This window comes from Coffea eugenioides, chromosome 5, assembly GCF_003713205.1.
Source record: "Coffea eugenioides isolate CCC68of chromosome 5, Ceug_1.0, whole genome shotgun sequence".
In the NCBI taxonomy this organism is placed as follows: domain Eukaryota; kingdom Viridiplantae; phylum Streptophyta; class Magnoliopsida; order Gentianales; family Rubiaceae; genus Coffea; species Coffea eugenioides.
Window position 1 is genome coordinate 52,049,954 of NC_040039.1, and position 16,992 is coordinate 52,066,945.

A 16,992-nucleotide genomic window follows, 5' to 3' on the forward strand; every position below is an offset into this window, starting at 1 on the left:
TTGATTTCCTTACAACCATTTTGAGTTTGAGAGGGGATGTTAATGTAAATAATATTAGTTTCAATTAAAATAACAAATTAGGATGTTATCTTATATTATTAGCATCAATTAGGATGATAATTAGGATGATAATTAGGGACTTACCTTGTATAATATTAGTTTAGAGAATAATGTAGGATTTGACTCCATGGGATGCTAATCTATGTAAGCACCTTGTCAATCCATTTTCCTATCTTATGTGAGAGAGGAAAAGAGAAGTAACAAAAGTTATAAGCACCATTTTTTTTAAAAAAAATTTCTTTCATCGCTCTTCACATCCTTTCTATTTCTACCTCCAATTGTAAGGATCCGAACGTTTGTTAATGAAGTTTCAATCCCAACCTAACTCAAATAGTAGGGGTATTAGCAATGTTGAATTCTCGCTCTCCTCCCTTTCATTCAAGGTTAAAAAAAAAAGGAGAAAGTTTCAAATACCAATTATTCATAATATATAAAAATTTATTTAAGAAAACAACCGCATATTACGTGCGAGAGATTTTTCGTTCCCCGAAATGCCATACGACTAGCACATTGTCCTTACTAAAGTCCTTTACTAACAAAACTGGTTAGACACCCCAGGGCCGAGAGCTATTGGCAATATTACAGCTACCATTATTTAGCCTTCCTCTGCAGAAACACATAAAATAGGGGTGGGGGGAAAAGGAGAAATCCAAAATTACCATCGAACAAAAGAAAAAGAAATAAATTTTGGGGGAAGAAAACACCACCGTTTGTTTGTTTGACAACTCTGCTTGGGTGCTTCTAGTTGTTGGTTGGTAAGTATCAGTTTTATCAGTAGCAGCAGTAGCAGCAGCGGCAGGCGGCAGCGGCAGCCTGGTTTGCGAGTTGTTGGGGGCGGAGGTTGTGATCCAAAGATTTCCATTCCAATCCCAGACACGAATTCAAACTCTTTCTCCAACACGATTTTGATGGTCCTTTATTGTTTCGCTTAACTTGATTGAAAAATGGCATCAGCCGTTTTGGCCAGAGTTCTCTCTTCTCACCGCTTCCTTGTTCAATCTACTTCTTCTCCTCTTTCTCGGAAGACCCATCTCTTCACATCCTTCTTCAGCGTAAGTCCCTTCCCTCGCCACTACTTTTGTTTATTCTTATCACTCTAGTTTCTGTTCGTTAGCTGCTACTGACCCTAATAAGCCTTTGCTGGTTAATTGGATTTGGGTTAGTTTCCTACTTAATATGATTTGCTATGTTTTTTGTTTCCCTCAAAACCTGTTAGCTTTTACTGTTGCTCTTAGTGGTTTTCCGATGAGTTGTGTCTTTGCAGTTTGTACGGAGTTGGTTCCTTTGTATTTAGGTTTGTGACGTAATGGGTTGGTAATCCCCCTTTCATCTCTATCCACACAAATTTCTGCGTTGTTAAAAGCTTTTTATTCAAAAATGATCTCACAGTTTCCAATGTTAACATTGTTTTGTGCTTCTTCTTTGTTAGTAACTATGTCAAATTGCCATCTTACTGTCACAGAAGAGACCATTCAATTCCGATCCTGCTTCTTCCCATTGGTCCTATAACAAGTCCACAACTCTGTTCTGTAGAATGGTTTCATCAGTGGCTGCGTCACAAGTTTCATTCTCTAATATGTCTCTGCATCCTACGGAACCTGTTGTTTCGGTTGATTGGCTCCATGCAAACCTTCGGGAGCCTGATATGAAGGTGTGCACTTGAGCTTCTTCTTTTGTATCTTCCTTTGATCTTCTGTGTGCATGGCTAGATACTTTTATATTCTGTCAATTAGTTCAACAGCAATGAGCAGCTCCTCCGTAGATGTTGAAAATTATTACTCCATTATTAACGACGACCTACATAGTTTAGTGTATTAGTGTGCATGCATCCGTATTTTACCTGCTAGCCTTGTCACTTAGATGGATATCTTGGGCTAATCAAAATTGCATGGTTTTATACTTGACTGCATCTTATGCATAATATTGTAGAGCCAGATTAAATGGAATCATATTGTAACCATTTAATCGCTTCAGGTTCTGGATGCATCTTGGTATATGCCGGATGAGCAGAGGAATCCACTCCAGGAGTATCAGGTTTTAATCCTGTTTCTTCTATTTATTATTGCTGGCTTGCTTCACCTTGCGGTTGTTGGATTACTCTTACGTAATCAAGAAATATCTGCCAGATACTTATGTTGTTCTAATGTGTATCCCTTGTTACTTTGTACTACTCTGCTATATCCCTTGTCAAGGTTCTTGTGGCATTTTAACTAAGTGTCCTTATGTTGAATTTTACAATTTAATGGCATTGCTCAAACAGGTTGCACACATTCCTGGTGCACTTTTTTTCGACGTAGATGGCATATCAGATCGAGCTACAAATGTAAGATGTTCAAATCTGCTTGTGAATTATATGTGCTTTTCGTGGATGGCTCTAGCTTCTAAGCTGACAATACGTGTTGATGTTCTGTGCGCATTATCTCTTAACTCTTGTGTGAGTATGTTTATAGTTTAGTTGTCAGCATATGTATCATATGTAGTTCTGAGATGAACCAATTGGAAAATTTATGGCTGCTTCTGTTGAAGACTTGTCAATACTGGCAGTTTTGTTGTCTTCTTTTATCAAAGATTTGTCAAATTTGTTCAATGTTTGTCAGCAGTTCAAATAATCAATGTGTAGATCTTGATCATAATTATTCTTCAATAGATGATTTAAAGAACTTTAATTGCCCAAATTGCATGTATCAGTTGCCACATATGTTGCCATCAGAAGAAGCATTTGCTGCTGCTGTTTCTGCGCTTGGTATTGAAAATAAAGATGGGTTGGTCGTCTATGATGGTAAAGGAATTTTTAGTGCAGCTCGTGTTTGGTGGTAAGCCCCAGTATATTAAATCTTTTCCTTCTGAGTTAATATGCTAATCTGCAGTAATTCCTTCTTTTTGTAGTTTTTTACCAATAGATACCTGTCCGTTCCATTGGCATTAAACAGGATGTTTCGAGTTTTTGGGCATGATAGAATATGGGTTCTAGATGGGGGACTACCAAGATGGCGTGCTTCAGGATTTGATGTTGAATCAAGTGCATCTGGAGATGCAATCTTGAAAGCTAGTGCTGCCAGTGAGGCAATAGAGAAAGTATATCAGGGGCAGAGGGTAAGTTTTGATTTATTTCATGGAGTATATTTGATATCCATTGTAGTACCTATGACTGATTTGATTGTTCTGTAATCTATAGTTCTGGGTGATAGATATATCTGTCATTAATTATGATGATTCAATAGGTTTTTCTCTCAGTTCTAGTTCCTGTATATTCATTGTATGTCATCAGGAGCTGTTGTGTATCTGCAGGTTGGGCCAATCACATTCCAAACCAAATTTCAGCCGAATCTTGTTTGGACACTTGACCAAGTTAGTATCCTGTTTAATTTTCCTTTTCAAAATTTTCTAGCACTTGTAGTTACCTTGAGTTTTTTCTCAGGTAGTTTCTGGTAGAATTGTGAGTCAGATTGCATTTGTATAACCTGTTTGCATCAGTGTTCAGGACGTTGAATGGAAGTAATATGTTATCTACACTGATTCTCTGCCACCAAAAGAACAGTTAATTGAAATAGTTATAGTTGCAGTAACAATTCAAGAGGTTGGCTGGTTAGTTCCGCTAAATAAGTGAAAGATAATATACATGCATGTTCATGCATGTATATGTGTTTGAGGATAGAGTGGGTTCTTCAATTTTGGTTAAGGTGGCATGCAGTGAGTCTGCGCATTAGGTTGGGCTTTGAACATCATTGCAGAAGATAATACCACAGGTAGCAGAATAGTTGACATTTTCTCGTTCTGGATTTTTGATGCATTTTCACAAAACTTTCAGGTTAGGGAGAATATTGAAGAGAAGACACATCAACATATAGATGCTCGCGCAAAGCCAAGGTATTATTTGTAACTTACTGTTTACTGTGTCATTAATAACATTTATTTGTGGTTTTCAACTTCTTGCTTTAGATGCTAGGATTAGTGGTTTTATGCATGAGGAGGGTGTGTTTTTGTGGTAGCTTTTCATTCTGCACCTACGTATCAACTATTCACTGAACTTACACATAAAGTGGTTTGTTTTGCCTCATTAGTAGAATTTCACATGAAACTTATAATTAAAACTTCTTGGTTATAGTGGCATTTCTACCTAGAAGTGTTTATCTAATTTGAACTAGATAGTTATATTTCACAGGTACCTCTAGAGTTAATTATTTTGGCTTAAAAGTACTTGATGACATTATATTTAAAGCTCTTAAATTGAGAACCACATGATCAAATTTTGCTGCTGCATTTCCGAATTGGTCTCTGTGTCCGGAAAATGCTATACTTGATTGAGCAACTCCTCCTAATTATAAAAAAGCCATCTTTTTCTCTTTGGAAATTGAAAGATCAAATTCATTTGCAAAATAGAAGGCTGTCAAGGTTTTAGGACAAACAGATTTGACTTTTCTCTGAAATTGAATGATTTTGCCGGGACTGACAGTCAGTTACCATCCTTACCAGTTACTTTGGGGGGGAATGAGCTTTTTCTATAATGATCTTTCAGGGCAATTGATTATGTTTCCTTTTAGCTTGTAGAGCAAGGGCAACATGCTTTTATTTGAATGTGTATCAAGTGATCTTATTCAGAATTTTTCTATTGTCTGTTTAGTGTCTTTTCCTTTCATTCTCTTTCAGGTTTGATGGTGTTGCACCAGAGCCTCGAAAGGGAATCAGAAGTGGTCATGTACCTGGAAGCAAGTGTGTTCCATTTCCTCAGGTGACACTTCAGTTTTTAAATGATGTGTACATACTATGCAGAGATGATAAGCTGAGCTAATTGTTTCTTAACTCCAGCTTATTTTGGCATTTTAGTTCGCAAAAAGAGATACAAAGTTTAGTTTCATGTATATTTATGACATTTTCAAAATTGGAATCATTTGCACTCTTGACATATCTTGCTGGAAATAGTATTCAGAGTTGACAGGTCTCACGATCCTGGTAATTTTAAAAGTTTACATGCTATGCTTGATTTTAACTTTTTGTGTGTTCCACATCACACATTATGAATTTTGGGCTGAAATAGGCTCTTTTGTGGGTATATCTTTCTTGAAGGCTATCTGTACGTTATAGTAACTTATGATGCTTCATTCGGTGTCCATTAGGCATCAAGCGTCCAAAAGAAAGGACAAAAGCTTAGTCCTGGATGCCACACCAATGAGTTGATGCTATTCTTGATTTTATGTCTTTTCCGTCTTCTACTTCAGACATGATAATTTTGGAAGTCAATTTCAGCTCTATTGTGGCTACATCTTTTTCAATGATTGTCTGTACTTGATAGTTTCTTATGATGATTCACGACACTCTCGGGTCATTTGCAGATGTTGGATGGCTCACAGTCACTCTTGTCTGCTGATGAGCTGAAGAAAAAATTTGAAGGAGGAGGTAAAAAGTGGTGCAATTCTTTGTCTGATCGTGCGCAAAAGCCTACTATTGTAGTAGCACTTCTGTATTTGTGTGCTGTAAAGTACACCTTTCATGTAGACAGTAAGAAAGCTTTCACGCACTCTTGGCATACCTAATCCCCAAGCAAATCAAACAACTTAAAGGTGATACGGATTAAAAAAGGCAGTTTTGGCAACAAACTAAGTTGAAATCCTTTGAGACAATTTGATATACAAGTTAAAAAGTTACCAAAATGGTTAACACTTAGGGTGAACAATTGCCATGCCCTAGTTGGAGTTGATAATAATTAGGGTATTTTTGGGTTGTAAGTGCAAGAAAAATGAGATAATCCTTTAACTTGTTGGGATCAAAGTAGCAAACATGGTTAATTTTGACTCCAGAACCCTGCCTTCATTTGTTTTGTAAGGTTTACCAAAGTCTAAGATGGTTGGTTGTAGGTTGAAGATTTTGGCATCATGAATTCCAAATGGAAAGACATAAAATTAAGTTGGGGTATTACAAGTTAGCTCACCAATTGTTTTTTCACTTTATCCTTATCCCTATGATATATTATAAGCTTCTTTTGATGAATTGTTTGCTGCATTGTGACTATGATTAACTGTCGTTTAGTGTTGCTGTTGCTAAGGATTTGATCAACTTCCTAAGCGTGTGCTCCTGTTTCAGGCATCTCTTTGGACGAGCCGATCATAACTTCATGTGGCACTGGTGTAACTGCTTGTATTCTTGCACTGGTAAAATTTCTTGGCTTTGACTTCTCCCTGATCAGAACCCCATAAGCAGCCATGCAAGAGAAAGTACATATTGGGAAGCCTGTCGTACTCGTTTTAAAGACCAAAGTGTCTTTTACCTTATCTAATAATGTCTTAAATTCACGTAGGGCCTTCATCGACTCGGGAAGACTGATGTTGCTGTATATGATGGATCGTGGACAGAGTGGGGAGCGAATCCGGATACGCCTGTCTCAACTTCTGAGGAGGAGTCTGCATAAAAAATAATATAATGCTTCTAAACACGAATTTCAAGTTTTTGCCCTGGTCCACTAGTCATCAGTGATTCTGACGAAAGAAGTTGTATTCAACGGAATTTGATTATGTATCTTGAATTTTTTCATTTTCTGGGGTGGTGGATCCAAGAACACAATTCGATGTCGTTATAAATTTATTTTGCTTCAATTTTTATGGGAACTAGGAAATCTGGCTAACGGACGGGAGCACGGTTAAGTCTTCAATTAAATGATATGCTGTGTGGCGTGCACTCCCTAATTGTTGAACACAGCCGCGTTTGTTAAGGAAGTGTACGACGTTCTAACCATGGAGGTGCCTGGTGCAGGGATCCCCCGCCTCTTTTTCCACGTCGCTGTTGTCAAACAAAGAAACAGACGGAGGAGAGGAAAATGAGGAGCGAAATGGGCTGACAACGAGTGGTGTAAGATTTGTGCGCTTTATCTGTAAACACTTCTCCCAGTGGCTTTCTCCGTCTCTTTTTCCGTTCTTCGGGCCCGTGTGTAGGTCTCGGTATTTCCCTTGCATGTAAATAGACGTCCAACAGAAATTTCAAGAATGGCAGAGGCGGCAAAACCAGAAGGTATCAGGGCGCCCGATATTGAATTACGGAAACAGAAGCAAGCCCAAGTAGAGGAGGAGGCAGATGTGAATGATAGAGGTGAGGAATCGACATCACCCAGAACAAAGGAGAAGGTTGAAGAGAATGACCAAGGCGAGCCTTCTTCATCCCCTAAAACAGAAGATAATCTAGATGCAAAAGAGAAGGTTGATGTTTCATCACCCAATGCAGAGGAGAAACAGGGAGATGCAGTTGATGTAACAGGAGAGACTTCGTCATCCGTTGCAACCAATAAGGGGGATTATTTGAAAAGTGACGAAAGTGATCTACTTTCTGATTTAAAGGAGAATGAAAGGAAGGCATTGGAAGAACTTAGATCGATTGTTGAAGAAGCCATTTTGGCAAACAAACTGTTCCAGGAGAAGAAGCGGGAGCAGAAGGAAGAGCCTGATCCAAATGAGGAAGAATCCAAGAAATGCGAGCCAAAAGAAAAACAAATAGAGTCGATAGAAAACGAGAAACACAATGATGTTTATGAGGGAAAGTCAGACAGAGGAAAGGCTAAGGTAGAAGATGAAGAAGAGGAGGTTAAATGTGTTGGCAACGATGCAGGTGTTTCGTCCCTCTGCATCTGGGGTGTGCCTTTAATGCCAAGTAGAGGAGACAAGGGAACAGACGTTATACTGTTGAAGTTCTTGAAAGCCAGAGAGTTTAAGGTCAATGATGCCTGGGAAATGTTGAGAAGCACCCTTCAATATCGGAAGGAGAATAACATTGACTCGATTCTGGAAGAAGATTTTGGGTGTGATTATGAGTCAATGTACTCCATGAGTGGAGTGGACCGTAGAGGCCACCCGGTTTGTTACAATGTCTATGCAGTATTTGGGAATGATGATTTGTACAATAAGACTTTTGGAACACAAGAGGGCCGGGAGAAATTTTTAAGGTGGAGGCTGCAGTTGATGGAGAGGCAGATTCAGAAGCTCGATTTCAGGCCTGAGGGAGTTTCCTCATTGCTCCAAATCAACGATCTTAAGGATGCCCCTGGACCATCGAGGAAGGATCTCCGTCTTGCCCTCAGACAAGCTGTGGCCCTGCTTCAGGAAAACTATCCTGAATTTGTAGCCACAAATGTGAGTCAAGCAACTTGCGTTTGTCTTCACTTCTCTATTTTTGTAATTTTTCTTATCTTCATTGCTATCCTTTGAGAACTCATTCCTGTGTTAAAAAAGTACATATTGCTTTTGTAGATATTCATCAACGTCCCGTTCTGGTATTATGCCTTCAACGCACTTCTATCTCCTTTCTTGACACAAAGGACTAAGAGCAAATTCGTGTTTGCGCGTGCAAACAGGGTCACAGAAACCCTTCTCAAGTAATAAAATTTTCTATATCTGTATCCTCTGTCTGTGGTTTCAAAATTAAATGATCATATCCGCATTGCTTGGCCGACCTGACTGCAGGTACATTGCTGGGGAGGAAATCCCGGTCAATTATGGAGGGCTCAAGAGAGAGAACGATCCTGATTTTTCCACGGACGATGGTGTTTCTGATGTCACCGTCAAGGCAGGATCAACTGAAACCATCGAGATCCCTACACCAAAGGTAAACGAGCGAGCATCTCATGGATTTAGTCCATCCTTAGTTTCTGTCTTTTCACATTGCACAGCTGCAGTGACCTAAAATGCTTCTACTTTTCTTGGAAACAAAGGCCGGAAGCACTTTGGTGTGGGACCTGACTGTGATAGGTTGGGAGGTAAATTACAAAGAGGAATTTGTTCCAAGCAATGAAAGCTCTTATACCATCATTGTCAAGAAAGAGAGGAGGATAGGGTGGCAGGAAGGATCTGTTCGCAACTCTTTTAAAAGCAATGAACCTGGGAAGGTTGTGATCACCATTGAAAACGGACAATTTAGAAGGAAACGAGTCCTATATCGTTACAAAATTAAGGATGCTAGCCTTTGCTCTTCTTCCTGTTGAGAATTGGTTGATCATCACAAAATCTCCCTTGTAAATTTGGGTTTAGACCACCGTTTTCACTTCTGTTCTTTTTGTGGTTATTGTTCCTGTAGTTTATGATAAGCCTTACTTGGCTCGCACTCCACCTTAAATGTGCAATTAGGCAAGGCTCTTATACAGTTCACATGGCATCCAGAGTAATAAAAAAATCTTTAGCATTTCTGGTGTCATTTACTTCATCTCATGGTTTTGTTCTTTGGTACGACAGAAGGATTGCTACCATTTCATGCTTTTCTTTCCTTTCTACCTGATGTACATCGAAACCAATCCATTATATACTTAAACTGGCAAAACAAGATTTTAAGAGATGTTCAATATGGTGCCAACAGAAATGGTTTAGCAGGATATTCAGTACAAAAGTTAGTTGGGAAGGATTAGAAAGCAAAGATTTTACATTAATCTTTGTTATTCACCATCTCCTGTATAGAAGAATGATCATGGGAGCCGACGGCCTATTTAACATTTGGAGCTTGGTGCAGACCCAATTCTGAACTGGTAATTCAGAAGCAAATGCCTGGACCATCTCAAACTCTTCCCTATAGCAAATACAGGAGACAAATGTCTGAAACATCAATAACAGTTGCGCAACAACTGACAACAATCATATAAAAATAGAAGGCACTACCATCACACATGTATTGGAGTCAATTTCTACAAAAAAAACTAAGAGCTCGTGTGGGAGTGTGGTGCATTGTATGATGAAATTTCAAAAGTACTGATTTAGTTGCTTCTTTCAGGCTAGAAAGAACTTCCAAGCAAAGCTAAAATTTGAAGCTCTAGATTTGACAAGCACTAGACCAAAAGCCACCGCACTCCTAAAGGGCTTTTAAGTATTTAACGTCATCCAGAGCAAAACAATCATCTCACCCTTTAGGATGCTGCTTTTTGCATAACAGTTGGAGGAACAATGCTTATTCAAGCTTATTACTCATCCAAAAATCATAAGCACAAAGGGATCCATGTGCAATTATCTCAATTTCAAGCGACTGAATGTCAAAAACACCATCTCATGTATACATAGAACAATCCATGAAGAGAAAAATTACACAAGTAAATGATCACCTTCCGCCAGGATGGCCGACATAAACCACTATGCTGATGAGGCCCCCAGGTGCTAGTACTCTCTTGGCAGCCTCTAACGCAAGTAAAGTTGTTTCTGACCTTGTTATAAGCGCCTTTTGTCCTCCTGGAAGGTATCCTAAGTTGAACACAACTAACCTACACTAGACACAGAAAAAGAATATGACACGAATAAAAGATTGCAACAGCAAAGGGCATCAATTCAATCATGGTAGTGCAACTAGGAATGACAACGCTTATTATTGCACTTTAACAGCTCACACTGTATATCCCCATAAGTTAGCTGAAGTAATACCTTACAGCAACATCACTGGGAACAACTTCCTCCATTTTGCTATGACACATCAGGAACAGCTCAACATGCTTTCTCTGCATTTATCAGCATGAAAAAAAATTTAGAAATAATGTGAAATGGGAGAGCCAGTCTGTACAAGGTTCAATTACGTTGAGAGAGAGAGAGAGAGATTTTAGTCACTTTAAATTCAGACCAAACAAATGTACCTCAGTTTTGGGTTTCAGAGGTATTTAGTAAAACGTGCGGTTAAGAGAACAAAAGGGGTGCATATTAAGAAATGCAAGCGTAGGAAGTGATGGTTACAGCTGGACCTGCTTCTAGTATTCTAGAGTCGCAGTTGCATTTCTGAAGAATTAAATGTAAACGTAAAATGCAGTGCTTGGCCAGCTAATGTGCCTGCAAGGACTAGAAAATCTTCAAATTGTTTTGCTTAAGAGTGATCTCTCAAATTCCGGAAATGAAATTGCAAAATTGCATGCATTTAGTCAATCGTAGTCTTCAAAATCTCTAGGCTTCATACATTGTGTAGAATCTGAAGATATTTAAGAGCGATGCAGATGTACAAAATGCATGAGCCAACTTTTGTGAACTATAAAGACGAGGAATAAAAATGCCAAACGATGGGCAAGCATTGAACAGACTATACAGAGATGGGGGCAAAAAAAAAAAATCTGAAGATTTAAACAGCTGATGTCCAGAAGCATCCATCAGTGTGTCACCTGATCTGGAGTAAGAGACTGATCCAGTAACAGTGAAGTAGTCTCCAAAGAAACTTTCTGAATGTCCATAGCATAAACACGGCCTCCATGTATGGTGTTATCAGCAACCAAGTTGACAAGGGCCAAGGTATCATGGCCGTTGCCACAAGTAGCATCAATAACCACGTCACCTTTTTGGACAACACGCTTCCACAAGCTACAGCAATAGGAGAATATATTTAGGATATACTTCAGAGGTAATTAGTTGGAATAAGCTGGATACATTGATCAGCATTTAGATATTCAATAGATGAACATGATGCTTCCGAGCAATCAAAGTGCAGCAGCAGAAGCATGAGAAATGGAAAGCAAGAAACTAAACGGAGTGCTCATCAATCATTTCCTATAGAGTACTAGGGTTAGCACAAAGCAAGGAAAGAGCAACCAACATAATTATTAAAAAAAAGGTTAAAAAAAACGAAGCGAAAAAAGAAAGTGGAAGACTAAAGAAAAGAGGGAGGAATACCGACGAGTGAGCAACTTGAGTGGCCTTCTTCTTCCCAAATACATATCCCATCATGACGTCCTCCTCTAATCCACAAAACCGTATATTAAAGAAAAGATAATATTTTAATGACGATAATAATAATAATAAGAGGAAGAAGAAGCAGTGGTGGAGCTAAAGCCTGGAAAGGAACAATAAGAGAAGGGAACGTAAGAACCTTTACCTGAAAGAGCAGGAGCGGCGGGAGTGGAGGTGGTTGCAGCTGAGGATGCATCTGTGATGGAGGATAAGGACGAAGCAGAAGAAAAGCAGTGAGGCAGTAGCGTTGGCGGTGGCGGTGGCGGTCGCAGAGACAGAAAGCGTTTGAGATTGCCCCACCCCGACGCCGACTGGATATTACTACTACTTTTGGAGAATAAATGACGACGACTACTAGTAATCGTAGCAGTCGCAGTATGGCAGCAAATACGCATCATAATATTGTGAATGGCCAGGCCAGACATCATCATCCTCTTCAATCGTGATTCCTGATTACAGCACCGGCCACGGCGAAGGCTAAAACCTCCTACGGAAACCAATTTTAAATTTAAAAAAAAAATATATACTAGTATATAGTTCACCAGTCACAAGGCGGGTCGCGCATGCGGGACAACAACCATTTCTCGGGTCGGGTCAAGCGTCGTCCTCGTTTCCCAAAAAAAAAAAAAACCCGCGCGCCTCCACGTAAAGGGTCATGATGAGCGCGACTCTCCCATTCCGGGATGCTAAATTGCTTGCACTTTTGCTGACGGATTCATTCATTAATTTTGTCTATCACCGGCTGGTTACATAAGTAATAGTTCACCTGCTGAAAATCCTTCCTTCTCCATGTCCATGCCGCATCTACATGTCAACGTCATTGTCTTTTTTTTTTTTTTTCCTGAAACGATGGGAAGTCAACGTCAATTGTCCACGGAGGCAAATCCAGTTCTAACGGATCGGATCATTCACTACGGCCAGTCTAGCAATCGCCGGTATAATGTACGCCCACCACCTTCCATAAGAATAAGAGCTGGATCAGTGCTCATAAAGATCTTTTAAAAGTGATTGACATTATTGTGTCCGCCCACCGAAGTTTATAGCTTAGCAGCAGCGCAGAGCAGGATTCGATTATGGTCGCAAACTCGAACAGGATACATAACCTCAAAAACCGCAGCAGTTTCAGAACCAACCAACATTAGCACAAAGTAATGCATAACAACGGGCAAAATTTATTTCCAAGTCTCATCTACGTATTACACAGCCAGCTATTTTTCAAGATCTAATCCGCTCAGGGGCAAAGCAAGATATGCAGCGAATATCTGAGGTAGGCAAATTGCCAAAAAAAAAAAAAAAAAAAAGCTCTTCTAAGCATCATCAAGGGCAAGTGCTCCAGGGAGAGATTTCCCTTCAAGAAGTTCCAAGCTTGCACCGCCACCTGTTGAAATATGGCTCATCTTGTCTGCAAGCCCCACCTTCTCCACAGCAGCAACAGAATCACCACCTCCAATGATTGCTGTCACTCCATTCCCGCTAAGCTCAGCCAATTTTTTCGCAATAGCCTGACACATACAAACAACATCAATAAAGCATTTATTTTTCATATATGCAATAGCCATCAATGTACCTTTTAAGGTACAATTAAATACTACTATGTCAAACCTCTGTTCCTGTGGCAAATTTGTCATACTCGAAAACCCCCATTGGTCCATTCCAAATAATGGTTTTAGTGGCATCTAAAGCTTCACTAAATGACTTGATAGCATCAGGTCCAATATCCAATCCCATCCAACCATCAGGAATTCCGGAAGCTGGAACAACCTGCAGGATAAAATATAAAAAGCACCCTATATCCGATCACAAGTCACAACCTAACTACTTCAATCTATATCAATGATCTTGCCAACTATTTCGACAAGTTTGGGCATAGGGGGGAAGAGAGTCAAAGATGGGTTTGATTTCTGACCTTGCTGTTTGCATCAGGAGCAAACTTGTCAGCCGCAACTACATCAGTGGGAAGCAACAGGGAAACTCCTTTGGCCTTGGCCTTCTCAATGAGGGATAGGGCGAGATCAAGCCTGTCCTCCTCCACAAGCGAGGATCCAACAGAGTGCCCTTGGGCCTTGTAGAATGTAAAGATCATTCCACCACCCAGTAAGAGGATGTCAACCTTAGCCAACAGTGACTCGATTACACCAATCTTGGTTGAAACCTTTGCACCACCAACGATTGCAGCAAATGGTTTCTTGGGATTTGCCACAGCTCCCACGAGATAATCAAGCTCCTGAGGAACGAAAGCACAGGGTAAAAGTTACACTGCAAGCACATGTGCGCGAAGAGAGTAACACTCAAAAGTGAAAAACAAACCTTCTGCATCAGAAATCCAGCAACCGCAGGCTTCAAATACTGGGCTACCCCTTCGGTGGAAGCATGGGCTCTATGTGCAGTTCCAAAAGCATCATTGACATACAAGTCTGCAAGAGAAGCCAGCTTCTTTGCAAATTCAGGATCATTCTTCTCCTCTTCTTTGTGGAATCTGACATTCTCCAGGAGCAAAACTCCACCTTCTGGCAAGGAAGCCACCAATTTCTCTACTTCTTCACCAATACAATCGTTTGCGATAATGACCTACTTGAGTGTGGATATAGAAGGTAAGTGCTGAGAGCCCCCTTAACCTGTGAAAATTAATGTAGAAAAACAGCAAAATTCGGAAGTACGCTAAACAACAGACCTCCACCCCAAGGAGTTCAGAGAGTCTGGGAACAAGAGGCTTCAAGCTGTATTTTGGCGTGACACCTTTTGGACGTCCCTGACACCAATATCCAGGCAAATACATCATTTCATTTGCTACGAAGCAAAAAGCTGACAATTACAAGAGCAAAATAACCTCCATTCATAGTGAATACAAATAATATGGCATCCACGGAGTTCACCACTTCACCCCCAAGCAATTTATGTAAGGAATGTTCAAGATAATCCCGAGACGAGGCAATAGAACAAGTACATTCGGATGATCAAATAAAAAAAGTTCATTCTTGTTTCCGATTGTTTTATTTGACATCTTATACTTGAGAAACTTGGATACTTATAGTGATTGAATCAAATATTATTTACTCCCCAAAAAAAAAGAGCTTCATTCTATGCAAAAAAGAAGACCAGATGATCATATAATTGCCGGTTCACTCACTGTTTTTGTCTATTCTCCCCCTCACGTGTTTTGGGCTCACGGGGACAGCCTGGAGTACATTTTTGACTGCCCCTAACTGCAATAGCCAGTTGGGGCACCCTCCCTTCACTCAGGCCGGCTAGAGGGAGTAAAGAGAATTGACACATCAGTTGAGGAGTTAACCCGTAGCTTCGTAGCTCAAAAAAAGGGGGTCTAATGTCTTTTTTTGCAACTACACTTGATCTAACAAACATAAAGGCATTAGAAAGACATATTTGCAGAGCCATAAAATAAAAGCAAAATTTAGAATTGAAAAAAAGAAAAAGAAAAAAGAGAGGACCGAATAAAATGAAATATTCATTGATCTAAAATTTCAAGTGATCAGGAAGAATGGTAGTAACATCTAACATGGGCTTAAAACAGGAAATGCGGCAGCAAAGAATATGTAGAAAATAGTAAGGGAGTGAAGATATATACGCACCAGGTGAGAAGCGAGGATGATTTTAGCGGAGCAGCCGATCAAGTAGTTGATGGTGGGGACAGCGGCTCGGATTCTGGTGTCGTCGGTGATGTTGAAGTTGTCGTCCAAAGGAACGTTGAGATCCACCCTCACAAAAACCTTCTTCCCCTTGAGATCAGCTTCCTTGAGTGACCCCACGCTCTTCTTCGTCGCCATACCTACTGTAATACTAGTTACTATTAGTACTACTTGCTATTCCGGGCGATGATTGAATCTGTAACCTGGATGGGAGGGGAGAACCAGCAATAAAATTGATTGGATTACATGTTAGTAACTACTACTCCATGAGTAAACCAAAACTAACGGGAAAAAAAATGATAAATTGATTGGTTGATTGATTTATTTAACTTCTAAACTACACCCAAAACAAAACCAAAGAAAAAAAAAGAAAAAGAAAAAGAGAATACTAGGAAGCTCGAATTGAATGAGAGTTGGGAGAGACGATGACGATAAAGCAAACATACACACTGATGGATGAGATGGGAGACTTATAACAGCTTCACTCTACCGTCCGCGGTTTAGGTGATGGTGATGGTGATGGAGGTTTTAAACTTCACTAATAAAAAGAGTGCGCCAATTACGTACACCCACTACTTACTGATATACTACTGCTAGTACGGTAGTAGTGGTAGACTAGAGTGGTATTGAGAATGGAAAGGAGAATCTGCTACCCAATGTTTTGTTTTCTGTCTTCTGGGTCAAGAAACTTTCGAACCATTCCGTCTTCGTCCAGCCAGTAGTTTTGGCTAGAATTTCAGAATGGAAAGGAGAATCTAGAAACTTCTGCTCCCATCTTTTGTTTTTGGGTCAAGAAACTTTCGAACCGTTCCGTCTTCGCCTAGCCAGTGGTTTTGTTTAGGCCCATTGGAACCAATCTCCCCCACCAATTTCCGCCGTAGAGAGTCCATATTAGGGAGTCCGGGGCCGTCCATCCATTTCCAAGTACTCCGATCTAGTTTTTTTATGAATAAAGAGTTGGAATGGATGGCTTGCTGCTGCGAGTTCCTGGTTTCCATACGCTTTTTATCGATCTTTCGGTTTTTGTTTGTGTTTGGGGGGGGGAGCCAGCTAAGGTTATTTAGTTACCGGTTTGCAACTATAATTTACAATGTCCGAGAGTTGGTTCATCATTCAGCTCGCTTAGCTACTGCGATTTCAATTCTTTCCCAAATAACTCCTAGCTTCCAAAACGTTCCCAAGTCCGACACCCCATCAAAACCCCTAAAGTTTGTTGCTGGTTATGGATTCTCTCCACATAAAAATTTTGCTTCTTTTCTTTTTCCCCCAAAACATAAAATAAAAATGCTCTTGGTTCAAAATAAAACTTTGCTTACCATTTCGCTTTGTTTGTTCGGATGATCTCACAAGGGCAGGCTAAAATCAGACCTTACATTCACCCAAATGCGCACATCGAAATCAACTCCTCTCTTCCTACATCTCTCCTTTACAAACCCCAAATACCATAAACAAAGGCATTAGGTTTAACAAGAATTTTAGTTTTGGTTTTTGCCTGCGCAGGAACTGGAGTAGTTTGGTCAAGAGCAATCATACTTGAGCTCCAAACTGGCACCATCCCCGGTGGATATTGGCCCACTAGCAACTCCAACCTTCTCCGCAACTGCAATCGAATCTCCTCCAGTGATGTTTGAGTC

At 40.0% G+C, this 16,992-nt stretch overlaps 4 protein-coding genes across 7 annotated transcripts; 2 read left to right on the forward strand and 2 right to left on the reverse strand.

The window, feature by feature from the left end:
• The first annotated feature begins 631 nt into the window (after positions 1-631).
• LOC113770268 (thiosulfate/3-mercaptopyruvate sulfurtransferase 2-like) lies at positions 632-6,647 on the forward strand. 2 transcript variants are annotated; one of them, XM_027314687.1, is made up of 12 exons: positions 632-1,112; positions 1,523-1,711; positions 2,035-2,094; positions 2,321-2,383; positions 2,749-2,873; positions 2,991-3,153; positions 3,349-3,408; positions 3,869-3,927; positions 4,708-4,789; positions 5,391-5,454; positions 6,139-6,206; positions 6,353-6,647. In XM_027314687.1, exons 1-12 carry the CDS (start codon positions 1,005-1,007, stop codon positions 6,461-6,463), a joined length of 1,152 nt encoding a protein of 383 aa, XP_027170488.1. In that variant the 5' UTR covers positions 632-1,004; the 3' UTR covers positions 6,464-6,647. The 2 variants fall into 2 exon arrangements, with proteins under 2 accessions (XP_027170488.1, XP_027170489.1); XM_027314688.1 differs by having other exon boundaries at positions 1,526-1,711.
• Positions 6,648-6,747: 100 nt separating this feature from the next.
• On the forward strand, positions 6,748-9,235 carry LOC113770267 (patellin-4-like). The gene is made up of 4 exons (XM_027314686.1): positions 6,748-8,171; positions 8,289-8,413; positions 8,502-8,643; positions 8,750-9,235. The coding sequence occupies exons 1-4, from the start codon at positions 7,035-7,037 to the stop codon at positions 9,017-9,019; spliced, it is 1,674 nt and encodes a 557-aa protein (XP_027170487.1). The 5' UTR covers positions 6,748-7,034; the 3' UTR covers positions 9,020-9,235.
• A 131-nt stretch (positions 9,236-9,366) lies between these two features.
• Positions 9,367-12,535, reverse strand: LOC113772000 (putative rRNA methylase YtqB). The gene is made up of 7 exons (XM_027316542.1): positions 12,481-12,535; positions 11,860-12,201; positions 11,662-11,722; positions 11,153-11,348; positions 10,434-10,507; positions 10,121-10,276; positions 9,367-9,594 (listed from the first exon to the last, which is right to left on the reverse strand). Exons 1-7 carry the CDS (start codon positions 12,533-12,535, stop codon positions 9,468-9,470), a joined length of 1,011 nt encoding a protein of 336 aa, XP_027172343.1. The 3' UTR covers positions 9,367-9,467.
• A 299-nt stretch (positions 12,536-12,834) lies between these two features.
• On the reverse strand, positions 12,835-16,231 carry LOC113770500 (phosphoglycerate kinase, cytosolic-like). 3 transcript variants are annotated; one of them, XM_027314971.1, is made up of 7 exons: positions 15,939-16,231; positions 15,302-15,561; positions 14,386-14,463; positions 14,022-14,282; positions 13,621-13,938; positions 13,317-13,475; positions 12,835-13,216 (listed from the first exon to the last, which is right to left on the reverse strand). In XM_027314971.1, exons 2-7 carry the CDS (start codon positions 15,494-15,496, stop codon positions 13,022-13,024), a joined length of 1,206 nt encoding a protein of 401 aa, XP_027170772.1. In that variant the 5' UTR covers positions 15,497-15,561; positions 15,939-16,231; the 3' UTR covers positions 12,835-13,021. The 3 variants fall into 3 exon arrangements, with proteins under 3 accessions (XP_027170772.1, XP_027170770.1, XP_027170771.1); XM_027314969.1 differs by having other exon boundaries at positions 15,805-16,231; XM_027314970.1 differs by having other exon boundaries at positions 15,748-16,231.
• Positions 16,232-16,992: the final 761 nt, after the last annotated feature.

Bases quoted from the DNA above. Each gene is read 5' to 3' on its own strand.
- LOC113770268 (XM_027314687.1), top strand. From the start codon at position 1,005: ATGGCATCAGCCGTTTTGGCCAGAGTTCTCTCTTCTCACCGCTTCCTT. The intron at 3,409-3,868 runs GTTAGTATCCTG...CAAAACTTTCAG, and splicing joins TTGTTTGGACACTTGACCAA to GTTAGGGAGAATATTGAAGA. The intron at 4,790-5,390 runs GTGACACTTCAG...GGTCATTTGCAG, and splicing joins AGTGTGTTCCATTTCCTCAG to ATGTTGGATGGCTCACAGTC.
- LOC113770267 (XM_027314686.1), top strand. From the start codon at position 7,035: ATGGCAGAGGCGGCAAAACCAGAAGGTATCAGGGCGCCCGATATTGAA. The intron at 8,172-8,288 runs GTGAGTCAAGCA...TTGCTTTTGTAG, and splicing joins CTGAATTTGTAGCCACAAAT to ATATTCATCAACGTCCCGTT. The intron at 8,414-8,501 runs GTAATAAAATTT...ACCTGACTGCAG, and splicing joins GTCACAGAAACCCTTCTCAA to GTACATTGCTGGGGAGGAAA.
- LOC113772000 (XM_027316542.1), bottom strand. From the start codon at position 12,535: ATGACGTTGACATGTAGATGCGGCATGGACATGGAGAAGGAAGGATTT. The intron at 12,202-12,480 runs GTGAACTATTAC...TGGTTTCCGTAG, and splicing joins GAAGGAAGGATTTTCAGCAG to GAGGTTTTAGCCTTCGCCGT. The intron at 10,277-10,433 runs GTATTACTTCAG...TGTCTAGTGTAG, and splicing joins CCCAGTGATGTTGCTGTAAG to GTTAGTTGTGTTCAACTTAG.
- LOC113770500 (XM_027314971.1), bottom strand. From the start codon at position 15,496: ATGGCGACGAAGAAGAGCGTGGGGTCACTCAAGGAAGCTGATCTCAAG. The intron at 13,476-13,620 runs GTCAGAAATCAA...TTTATCCTGCAG, and splicing joins CTCCTGATGCAAACAGCAAG to GTTGTTCCAGCTTCCGGAAT. The intron at 13,217-13,316 runs GTTTGACATAGT...TGTATGTGTCAG, and splicing joins AATTTGCCACAGGAACAGAG to GCTATTGCGAAAAAATTGGC.